General features: G+C 38.6%; 1 protein-coding gene across 1 annotated transcript; it reads left to right on the top strand.

Annotated features, from left to right (window-relative positions):
• Positions 1-493: 493 nt before the first annotated feature.
• LOC126184551 (uncharacterized) lies at positions 494-7,066 on the top strand. The gene is given in 6 exon segments (XM_049926977.1): positions 494-641; positions 2,617-3,378; positions 3,468-3,626; positions 3,628-4,823; positions 4,899-5,062; positions 6,357-7,066. Coding segments are annotated over 5 exon segments (1,602 nt in total). The 5' UTR covers positions 494-641; positions 2,617-3,349; the 3' UTR covers positions 6,411-7,066.
• Positions 7,067-13,064: the final 5,998 nt, after the last annotated feature.

The following is a 13,064-nucleotide window of genomic DNA, read 5'->3' as shown; positions in this document are numbered from 1 at the left end:
GAGGATATCTGTCCATTTGTATGAGCCGCAATGGTTAAAACGCATCCACATACGACCTTTTATTGTTCTGTTGAGACGCTCCACTATACTCGCCTTCAGGTGAGTGAATGTCGAGTAGTGATGTATTCCGTACCGCTGCATCACTGTATTGAAATACCTATTGTAGACCTCTCCACCATGATCGGTTTGGAGATTCTCTGGGCATCGATTTGTTCCTGTTTGTAGCAAACGCTTAAAAACGTCAGCGACATTTCGACCGGTTTTTGTTTTGACAGGTAATGCCCAGGCAAATTTGTAGTATGTATCAATAACCATTATAGTGTATTTGAATCCATTATTCTCATGTGAATATTCCCTCATATCTACAAGATCATCTAGCCACAAGTGATCCAGCCCTTTAATCATAACATGTCTGCCAGAGTATGTTTTGATCGCTGGCAGTTCTCGAACTACTGTCTCCATACTTATTCGATGTCCATACTTATTCGATGATACCTCTCTCTCTCTCTAAGCTCTGAGATTACAAGTCACTATTGTGTTTGTGTGTATGCGTGTCCTGCGTCATCGTGTCCTTGTACTGTATTTTCGAAATGATTTCGTTCGAAGATAGTGTTGTGGACGAGCGAAAGGCTGAAGTATTTGTAAGTACCATATTTAGTATGAATTTTCTGCACTTAACGTTTTTTTTTAAGCGTTGAAATTCATTGCTTTCAATGATAATGCTGTCGGCGAACGAAAGGAAGAGTGAAATAGCTAATACTATTTCTCAAGTGGGTGTATTCTCTGCTTGCATTTAGAAGCCATTAATCCAGACTGCTCACTTGCCAGTTGTTATTGGCAACTTGGTAATGTTGGCTACTTAAGATTATAGAATTACGGGGATCAAATAAAACATGAAGGATAGGGTATTGGTAGGGTAAAAATGAAATAAGCAGGGTCGGTTAACAATAGCCATTATTTGAGTAAATTATGGAAGGAAATAAGGTGAAGGTACAGCCAACTTGTTTACCTGATCAGAAATCCTTATTTAAAAATCTTTCTGTGGACTCCAGTAATTCAAATTGTGTGATAGTAAGCAGGAGATTTAATAACTGTATGAAACAGCGCTCTCAAATCGTAATATAACACAGCGGTATACCTGTTTTGACAGATTTTCATTTCTCAGTACTGGAAAATTACTATTTAATACATGTTTCTGTACGAATTTCGTTTTTTATGTTCCTTGTTAGTAACATAAACTTTTAATGATCCTTTAAAAGAAGGCTTTTTTTTGTAGGCTATTTTTTCCTTATGTTTCACATATGTGTGAAACATGTAAATGTGTAAAAAGTTTCAGAATCAGTTAAAACGTATGAACATTGTGTACTGGAATTATAAAACACATTTGTATACTAAACTGTGAGCTGTTTTTTCCATTGTTTGGAAAGGTGGAGGAAAAGTGGAGTAAACAGAAGGCAATCATATCTTGAGCAGCTGACTGCGTCCTAAGTTCAGATTAATCACAAATAGTGTTTGCTTTTTTTTTAAAATAATTAATAACTAGTTTGTTTACTCTCTGTATTTCAATTTGGAAATCATTAGACTATCAGTAGTGTTGAATGCCTAGAAATTACATTAAACTGCAACCTTTAAGAGAAAGAGACAGAGTATACTGTGGTAGTTTAAAATTAATGCCAGGTGTAAAGGTTGTTACTCGAATGCAATTTAAACATACCACTGGTATCTGAGAGTAATACTAAAAAGTTCTGAAAACACAAACATCTGTTCTCAGTAAAGATGAGTATACTTGCTTGGCTACATGGGCCATCCCGTACCTTCATTCAAGGTAAAACAGTTTGTTGCTGAGATGGTTCAGCTCAGTACTACAGAAAGCATATTTACCAGTGGAAAGAAGTTTTGCCAGTAAGGATTGGTTTTTAGATTTTACCAAACACCCAGCTCTAATCACCCAGAAACTTCAGAAATTTTAAATAATCTATAGGAGCACACCAACATGCCCATTTGTCTTTCCCTTAAAAACATTTCCCTTAAGATTTGGAATTGGAACTATCAGACTGAAGTGTCTAGAAAAATTTGTTTAGGCCAAAACTATTAGTTTAAATACTGTTTGTAACATTAATGGACATAGTTAATATTTCCTCTGTATAAAAATCTACCCTTTTCCTCAAAATTTATACTACATTAATTTGTTTGACATAGATATGTCTAATAGACCATTATATGAATTCTTTTTATCTTGCCTCATCCTTTTATTGTCCTGTCGCCTGTGTAGGTACTTTCTTCAATTTAGTCACTTGGTCTTTTTTTGTGCCCCCAAGTATTTTTTCTTTTTTCAGTGAAATGTTTGTGTGAATATGAAACATTTTTAACCATATTCTGAAGAGTACAAAATTTCGAAAGTTTAAATATTGTTTTGTTTCTACCCCTCCCTACCCAAGGTAAAATGTGTACTTATTGGTGGTTTTTATGAAATTGTGGTCTGGTCTACCATGTGTCTACATACCTGCTGCACTTCTTATATCAAATGTATGTTACTGTAGGGAGGAAAATTCTGAAATAATTTAAATGAAGCCAAGTAAAGAAGTGATAGTAATACATGCTCTTCTCTCTTAACAGGAAATTCTCCCGCAGTGGAAAACACGTGTGTTGGAGCTGCACAGAAGTAACTGTGATGTGCAAGAAATTAAATCTTTAAACATCCTTATTAATGTTAAAACAAGGGAGGAGTTTGGACAGTGGTTGGCACAGTTTGAAAACATAACAAAAACAACTTATACAATAAGGTGCACTGAACCTGCGTCAGGAAAGTATGTTGTTTTCAAACAAAGGCTGGTCTGTCACCACAATACTCGCAGTGTAAAAGTTCATGGTTCAGTGCAAAGGGCATAAAAAAAACACCAACTGTCCATGAAAAACGACCGTGACAATTCACGCTGTGCGTGATAGATACAGAGGTAAGTCTGTAGAGAAAGCAATGCTCTATAAGGAAATACCGTGTGAGGTTAACTTGGTGTTGGGTCATAACCACAGTGTTGAGAGTGCTGCTGCTTTAAGATTTAGGCAACCATCAAGTGATGTCAAAGAAAAATTAATCTCCCTTTTTGAAAGAGGTCATTCACCAGCCACTGCTCTTGAGTCAATAAAGGTTGAAATTCGGCTGAATTGTTCAGATTACCCTTTAGTCCTTGCAGACAGAAGCAGGTGTCCTGATTACAACTTTTGCCACTATTTGTTCAATAAAGTTTTTAGGAAAAAGTATGGGCCAACAGACTTCAACAAAGAAGGAAAGCAGCTGTTACAACAGAGGTTAGAGGAATAAAACAGCAAAGTTGGAGCTGTGTGTGCCAAGATGATTCAGAAAGATGATTATTTAGTATGGTAAGAGTATATTTACAAATTTGTAGTCTGATGAAAACTTTATGCATATACATTTAGCTACTATTAATATTTGTATACTTGTTTTTCAGCATTTGCTCACCACTGATGCAAAAAGTCCATACTCATGTAAAAGCTGCTTCCAAACTTGTATTTATGGATTCCACTGGTTCTCTGGATCATGATAGCAGCAGAGTGTTCGTTTTACTTGCTCACAGTGAGTGTGGAGGTTTACCACTAGGAGTTCTGATTGTCTTCAGAAAGCTGTGGAGTTATAGAACTGGGACTAGAGTTGCTGAAAGAGTTAGTGGGGGAAAATATTTTTGGGGGAAACATCAATGGCCCAAGTGTGTATCTGACTGACGACAGCCAGTCAGAACAAAATGCTATTAGAAGGTGCTTCCCAAACACAAAAACTTTGTTGTGTATATTCCATGTCCTGCAGGCAGTATGGCACTGGCTTCTCAAAGCAAAAAATGCTATACTACAGCAAAAACAATGTGAGTTCTTCCAAAATTTCAAAAAAAATAGTCTTTGTGCAAACAAAAATGAAGCAGTGGTAAACTATAATGTAACAAGAGCAAACATCGGTGAAAATCATCAAAATTTATTGAAATACTTGGAAGGGTATTGGGATAGGAGAGAACTGTGGACCCTTTCACATAGGCGAGGTATGCTTATAGAAGGGCACAACACAAATAATATAAGTGAGGCCTTCATGAGAATTTTAAAGGACAGGATTTTTGAGAGGGTGCGTGCCTTCAATGTGGTTCAGATGGTGGACTTTTTTCTCACAAAGGTGAATTTGTATTTTCAGAGGAGACTTCTTGATGCTGCTAATGGGGCAAGTCCTAAGTCTTTCTGTAGGCCTATAAAGGTTCCTTCACAGAAGATTCTAGCAAAAATCAGGCAAGTCAATGAGGATGTTCTGCTCGTTCCCAGTAAAGAAAGGGAGAATCATTATTACATTGTTAATATGACTGTTCTTGTTTGCACTTGTTGCCATGGCAATACAGGAAAGATCTGCAAACATATAGACTGGGGCAGTACTGTTTTACCATCAGGAAACTACAGGGAGGTGACAGATAGTGACAGTATACATAGACTGTATTATTTTATTGCTACAAATGAGGAGCCTCCTGAAGGGTGGCTAGAGCCTCTGTATTGCTCTCAGAATGCAGGGGCTTCAAATTCTTCAGAAGGTTTGGAGCAAATGGACACAGGATTGCTCTGTGAAAGCCAAGAAGAGATGCCAGAGACACTTCACATGGAGACAGTTCCAGACAAAAGAAATAATGATTTAATAGACGAGATAAAAGCTTGTCTCATAGATTTTTCAAATAAATCCCCCGAGGAAATGAGGAAAGGCCTTGAAGTCATGTGCAAAAAATTTAGAAAGCTTAAAACGCCATCTGCATGTGCATCTTATTTGTCAAATTTTGGTGAAGGTAAGTAAAACATACTTTTATATAAATGTTATGGAAAGTAATTCAATATTGTATGAATTGTAATTTTTGTTACAGGAAAATCTAGAAAAAATCGAGGTAACTATATTCCCGTTCAGCCCACTGCAATAAGCAGAAGAAAAGACAAGTTGGCAGGTCGCAGATGTCATCCGGGGGGAAGACAAAGACCACACTCTAAGCAAAGCAAGGAATTTGTGAAGACAGTAGAAATTCCTGAAATGGTAAGTATTACATTTCTAAAGTCAAGTATGGCATTTTGAAATTTATCTAGCAACTTTCCTTTCCCCAAAGGGCATATTAAGGAATAAAGAAATTATTATTTATTCAACATTTTTAAGTTTGAGGGAACACTGCTGGACATACAGTGCTATTGGCCAACTTGCATAAATTTAATACTGTGTGCTAATGGTGGTGTAAAGACCGAAACAATCCACAAAAGAAATAAGAAATTGCAACTGAAAACTGCCTCCAGACTGACCTCACATCCAGTATTGATAAAGGCTATGGCATGCAAGTTTCTGGCACCATTTTTAAAATAATTCTTATTTTATCTGATGGCTGCTCTGTTAGTATAATTAAAGAAAAAGAAAATACTTAATTATGATTTGATGTGACTGTCATGTGGAATAATTTGTAGACATTGCTATTGAAAAAACTGAAGTCACTCCACATCTTGAACTTGGTGTGGATAATTCCATTACACAGCAAGCCAGCTGAATGATACACTGCAAATCAGTCATAAAGTGTTTACACATTCTGTTTCATTCGGAAAAAAAATTGAGGTGTGTACAGGATGTTCCCTTCTGTCCAAGCAGCATTGCATATTTCCATTGGCTTGTGACTTTCTCATGCAAGTGTGAATGTTCACACATAGTTCACAACACGTCTTGTTCCAAAGCAGTGGCATTAGTACATTATGGAATAATTGCTGATGGGTAAAAGTGCTCATATCTTGTGTTAGCACAACTTCCTGATTGGCAGTTGCCTCAAGTTCCCCATTAGCTTAAAATCTGAGTCCTGACTATAACACCATCTAGGCAGAAAAACTACATCTGGTATTGATTATCACCCATATTAATATACTCACGTTCAAACTGTTTGCTAGTCTTGTTTAGGTGTTAGGTTATTAACATCATGGCATTTAGTTTCTTTGGTCCAGTATGTCTTGCATGTACTGTAAAATTCTCATTACATGACATCTAAATTGTAACAATTAACTAGGCCTATATTGTTTTATTATTAGTTATCTAAGTGTTTTTTAAAGGTGTGGCATATACATATTATGACTTTAAGTAGCTAATTACAATATAAAGATGTAAATACACACAAATGTGGAGCCACTTTGAGTTTCATTACGTCATTGAATATTTCGATACATAAATGGATAAGAAAAGCCATGTTACATAAACATTTTTCCCCAATATTAACCCAGTATTAGTGCAACAAACTTAGTAATCCATAATTTAGAAATAAAGGTTTTCGGTAATGTTAATGAGGATTTTAATTTCTTTTCAGGCTACCTTTCCATCACCAGCTATGCAATCATCCCAGCCAGCTTCAGACTTTTGAAGGTGCACGACTGTTTACTGCAGCATAGTGTGTAGGATTTTCTTAATCTGAGATCCAACCTAATGGAACTATTAAGGGAATGATTGTAGTAATTAAGTTTTTTTGTTGTAGCTTGGGTCTGACACGATTATTCCCAGCAGGGTCAGGGATTTTCTCTGCCTTGTGATAACTGGGTGTTGTGTGATGTCCTTAGGTTAGTTAGGTTTAATTAGTTCTAAGTTCTAGGGGATTGATGACCATAGATGTTAAGTCCTATAGTGCTCAGAGCCATTTTCTAACTCGATTATCGAAATAAGTTTTTTCTTAAAGCTCAGACCAAACTTACTATTGAAATGTAGAAGTTTGTCTTTAAATTGGGATATCCCAACATGTGGATACTTACTGTGTATGTTGCACAAGTTTCTGGGAAATGTGAATTATCTTTCCTTAAAATGTAAACTACATTTTATATTCTGCAGTATGACTTTTTTTATTTACATCTGTTCCTTCAGGTTACATGTAGCTTATTTAATTTGTCATGTTATATCTGCTTTCTGAAGTAGTTCTGTCAGCTGATAATGAAAAATGTTTCCTGCATTTTAATATATATTGGCAATAATAAACTGTAATATTGGCAGGAACGAACTGTTATTATTTTATTAATTGGTATTAAAACTTTATTTTAGAAGATTAAGTGAAGATATTTTGCAATGTTAATATAAGCATCGCATTTAAATAGGAATAATGAACAGATTGCCCCCATTTACACCAAGGTCGGCATAAAGGAATTGCTTATGATGATAGCATCCTCTGGCATGTAGAGTCTAAACAAAAATTTTCCATCTCAAATTAACTAAAAAGGAAGTAAATAATTTTTTTGCTGGGAGAACACACTTTCAGGCAACCATCCTAAACTAAACAAAAAATGCATTAATGTTGTAAAAAAACTTAATTTTTTCATTAAATGCCAAGCCAACTAGTGAGACTGCATGTCTTCATATCACAGTTTATGACTTTAACATTCTGAAAATGAAAGGACAATGAATCTCTTTAAACTTTTATTTGAATAGCAGATAGAAAACTGAACTAGGTAAGTGTACTCACCATGAATGTTTATGTCCAGCTTTTGGTGACGCAATGTTCTGCTTCTGGTAAGTGAAGACAAAGGGGAAAAACAAGAGTGTGAAACATGTGAGAAAGTAATAAAACAGAATCAGGGTCCAAAGAGACCTATGCTTGTGTGGTAAACAACCTGCAGATGAGGGTTGGCATGAGTAGGTGGATGAAAGCCAGAGTCTTGTAATTTAACTGTGCATTTCAAATCACTGCTTAGTCTACAGAGAGCTATTAACTGGACAGGAGAGAGTAATGATTTGTTTAATTTTGTATATGTATTAATGTCCAACTCCATGCATCTATGACAAAGAATAAGAATATAAATATAGCACTGGCACACATTTACTAAATTCAAGAAACCAATTTAAGAAAGGTATTGACTATGATTACAATTTGTATACAACTGCCACAAAACAACACTGACAGTAAAACACAATTTGGGGTTATTCACATTACAGCATTTTTAAAAAATGATACTGTATTGCTATACAGACTGTTTGTTATTTAAACTAGTTGGGATTTCATATGTACTGTAGTGTTTCTGTCCTAACCCATACCAAGCTCACTTAGACCTAGATGTCTCGTGCTCTTAAAACCCCACTCAGTGCTGTCTTCACATTGCCAGCAAGCTTATACATACATCTCTCACTGCCATTTGACTAGTGCAGTTATGTTTAACTTTAGTGATATTACCATCAACAAAAATGCAAAATTAAAAATGTTCAGAATGCAATCATATGTCCAAATTAATTTGTGATGTGAATGTATAATGACTCGTTGCACATTACTACAATCTATAATGCAAAGTGATCTGTGGAACATATTACTAACAAACTGACAGGCTATTTAGTTCACAAGATAGTCCTTTAGGACTTCAGCATAGTAAAATTTTGTTTTAATTGCTCTTTTCATAAAGAATGCCTATTAATGACTAAAAACTGAACCATGTAATGTCTAAGTTATTTCATTTTCTAATTTTGGATACCAGTGCTTGGAATGTGTAGATTGTCATCAAGGGATACACAAACAGAAAAAAGTACTATTGCCCACAGAAAAATCTTTAACTGTATGGAGTAATACTAGACAAATTTTTCCAGATTTAATTTTTAAATCTGAGACAATATGTGGAACAAGCAACTGAAAGTATATTTCCACATTTTCTATTGTTTTTAAAATTATACGTAGTATAATACAGTTAAAATAAATATTAGGGCCCATTTTTAGATTCAAAGTTGAGGTAAAAATAGAAAGTGGAAGATAAAAGATGGACAGATGTAAAACCTCCATATCATTTAACAGCAATGGGGGTATAAAAAAAGTTGACAGCCAACACCTTAATCTGTATTGCTCACTCAGTCTGGCATATTTATTTTTAAATTTGAAAGTTGTTACCATTTGAAAAGTCTTAGCCTATTTTGTTTTGCCAAGATCCAACGTGTTATCATAACACGTTTCTTTACACTTAAACTAATTTAGTAAAATTCTTTAATTTGTATAAAAATAACACAAGTGAGACTTCTGGGCCCGTATGAATGTAGTTTTATGAGCTTAGCCAGAATTATTACATGAGCACGTTATTTTCCGATTCGACTAGAAAAATGTATTGAAGGAAGTACATTCTGTGCTTCTTTATAATGATTTCTCCACAACACGCCTATAGTAAGCATATTTTACTGTGCCTTAAAAGCCTTTGAGGTCTGGTACTGGCAATTTCCCTAATGTATCATGGCTGACTGTGGGCAAACATAAATATATTAACAAACTGGAAGATTAATACATTTGCTAACGTGTCCATGTTTCATCCTATGTGCATGAAAATGTACAGTCCTAGAAACAATGAAAGAGGAAAGAGTCAGTTAAATAGTAACATTTAATACTGTAAAAAGGTCATGAAAGAGCAATACACTAATTAGATTGGTTTGGCTTTCTTAATCTACAGGAACTTACGGCTGCTGCCATGGAATCATTTTTTAGCAAAATTGGGATAAAATGTGTTGTATTATATTCTACTTGTTTTTATCCAGGATAATGCCCCAAAAATCCCCATAGGTACTGTTGCATACTTACATATGTTGACCTCTCATACATATGTTGTGTGTGTTTTGGAAAAAAAAGATTTTTTTGTGTAATTGAGTTTTTACTCATGTTTGAGAAAAAGAATCAAGTTAATAAATGTATGAGTAATACACCAAAATACTGGTCAGCAGCTGTGAAACTCTAGGTATGGTTTTATTGAGCCTTGGTCAGTCTTTTCTGAAGAGATTACTTTTGCACAGTAAAAAGTTAAGTCATAAGATCAAAATATCTGCAATATAAACGCAACTTTGAAAAATACTTTTTTAACTTTGACCATATTCCATAAATGTTTGACAATAGAATGATGTTCGTATAGGTCCAGATGTCTTTAGTTTTCTCATAATAAACCAGCTCATAACTCTGTGCCATAATGACGTGTCACACCACAACACCCTTATGTTGCGAGTCAAGGCGCACAGGTGGGATCGGACGCTTCCATTGACCTCTAGTTTCTTACAGTTTTCGATTTTCTCTAATTAGGCTGACATTCCTGATTATGGTACATGTTGTTACATAGTACTGATGAATATGTGGTTGTCCACAGGTATTTCAAATACTCATTTACAGTGCAGTAGCCCAAATGTTAGGTAATAAATTTGTTGTATATCTTTGACCAAATGTGTGGGAATCATTTACACCAATAATGTTCTGTGGCATCCTTTGCACTCTTATAGACTCGAAACTAGTAATCTATGTGTAATTTAAAAAATAAACGTGTACCGTTAAATTAATATTTCTCTGCGGATACATAAATTTTAAAAATTAATAAAAATACCGCAATAATTTGATTTTATGCGTTAGACATGGCTTGTGAAAGCCAGCAACGAATGTGGAAACAATGGCTTTGTTTATAAATAACTGCTATCACACGATTTTTGTTTTTATTTATATTTTTCACGACACGTTTTGAGAAATAATTCTCATTTTGAAGTGCATTGTTGTGTGTAGTATGCCATTTTTTCGTGGTGTTTGTATGGGGTTCTGCTTCTTCTGTTGTTCTTAAATTCTTCTGTGGTCCAATTTTCTGAGTACAATACAGGCATACATAAAAAAAATAACAAATGCACATATATGGTTACAAGCGAAAACATCACGAAAAAATGGCACAGGATGGTGAACAATGCACTTGAAAATGGTTATTATTTAGCACAACGCTTTGTGCAAAATATAAAGAACAGAAAAAAATTGTGACTGGTGGCTCAGTTATTTATAAACAAACTCGTAGCGCAACAAAATTTGTGATTTGTCACGTTTTCTTAAGCTGACAGTTTTATTGTTCTATAGTGGAATGGTTATTATATTTCACTGTGTTAATACAAAATCATCAGTAAATTACATTCAAGGTTTATGGTAACAACCACACCACAAGCTTTACATTCTACGCGATAAATCGACAGTTCTCCGATTTTACGGCGGATAATCATCACTAAGGCACAACATATTTGTACTTATTGTAATCTTAGCACACCATTCATAAAGAAGCACATATAATTTCTGTGAAGAAATATAACTTTCACAGAAAAAAAAGTTCCTCCTCCCTATAGCTCCTGTCACTCATATCACCACCCGCCCTTCTGCTGCCGTTAAATGCCCTAGTGGCACCACCACCTCCTCCGCTCCCAAAAAGGCCCTGCCTCGTCGTCCTTCCCCCCTCCCCCCCCCCAGGGTGCCATGGATGTCTCCCCGCCTGGCCCTCCGCCAACTTTTCCCTGGTGCCCCCATCTCTCTCCTGACTCCCAGACGGGATTCCGTTCTCATCTCCTCCCCCAGCCCAACCCTCCATACTGACATCCTCTCCCACCTGCCCATCACCTGTTTTGGCCCCAATGCCTCCCTCACCCCTGCTCCTTCTCCATGTCCTACCCGCCAACCCCAACCTCCACGTCGCCCGGGGAGGTGTTGGCGGAGCTCAAGGCGCATCCCACGCTGGAGGTGGGGGCGGTCCGCCGCATTTTCAACTCGGCCGGCCCCACTCGCCTTATGCGGGTTTTCTCCGAGGACGCCCCCTCCATTGACCGTCTCCTGAAGGAGGGTGCCCTCCTCTTCAACCAGCGCTACAAGGTCGACCCCTCCCGTTCCCCTCCTCAATCCCTGCACTGCCAGAGATGTCTGTGCTACAACGCACACCCAACAGCCGAGTGCCGCGAGGCCCCCACCTGCCCGCATTGTAGGCAAGCGCACTTCCTCCGGCAGTGCCCTAACCTTCAATCCCCTCCCTCCTGCAATACCTGCAATCACCCCCATCCCACCTACTCCCAAAAGTGTAAAGCGCGACCACTCCTGAACTCACCGTCCCTGTCCGTCCTCTGGACGCCACCACCCCTCCTGGCAATTCCCTTCGCCCGCCCCCTACCGCTGAGGACATCAGATTCATCACCATTGTCCTTCAGAATGTTCATCCTTTTCAGCGCCCCCACACCCTCCAACAGATATCCCTCGCCGCCCGTTCCATTTTCCAACTCAAAATCTACGCCACCTACACCAACAACCAGGCCCATTTCACCTCCTCCCATCTTGACACCCTCGTCTAAATCCCTATCATGGCACGACAGCACCGTATCCTTTTCAACAATATCCGCTCCCTTCCCGCCAACAAGAACCTCTTCCTGCACACCCTTGCCACCCACCGCGTGGATGCCTTCCTCCTCAATGAAACCTTCCTCCAACCCCACCACACCGTCCACACTTTGCCCTATCTCCTCCACCGCTCCGATAATCCCCTCCCAATTGCGCGTGGCAGAGTTGCCATTGGTCACCACCGCCAGATCCCAGTTCAGCTCCAACCTCTCCTTCCTGACCCCATTGAACACCTGATCCTTAGTCTCTTCTTCCCTGGCCTTACCGTTCCCTGCGCCACCATCTATGTCTGCCCTAACGCCCCTCTTCCCTTCGCCTTCCTCTCCCACATTGACCGTACCTTCTCCTCCTACGTGATCGCCGCCAACCTCTTCATCCATAGTCGTTACGCTGCCCAGTTACGGCGGTGGCATTGGTTCCTCTCCTCCCTTCAAAGCGACCTCATCCCCATCACCCAGCACACCCGTCCCGAAACCAACTCCACTCCTGATGTTATCCTCTCCTCCCCCAACCTCCTTGGCCGCATAACGGTGGATGTCCTGGAGCCTATTGGTAGCGACCATCTCCCTGTCCTCCTCACCATTTCAGACGGTTGTCGCCCCTGCCCCGACCCTCGTAATGACCCTCCCCCTAAGTACGTCCATGACTATTCCCGTGCCAACTGGAATGCCTACCGGGATACCCTCTCCACCCAGGACGATAGCCACCCCTTCACCTACCGCCACCCTGACGATGTCTCCCATGCCGCCTCCTTTCTCCAGCAGACCTTGTCTGAGGCCGTGGAGGCCCACGTCCCTACTGTCGCCATCCACCACCACCGTCCTACCTTACCCCCACAGGCCGTCCTCCTCCTCCGTGAATCCCGCCGTCTCTACCGTGCCTTCCTCTGCACGCGTGACCCGGACA

This window comes from Schistocerca cancellata, chromosome 4 (assembly GCF_023864275.1).
Source record: "Schistocerca cancellata isolate TAMUIC-IGC-003103 chromosome 4, iqSchCanc2.1, whole genome shotgun sequence".
NCBI lineage: Eukaryota > Metazoa > Arthropoda > Insecta > Orthoptera > Acrididae > Schistocerca > Schistocerca cancellata.
This window is presented reverse-complemented; position numbering and strand designations above follow the sequence as displayed.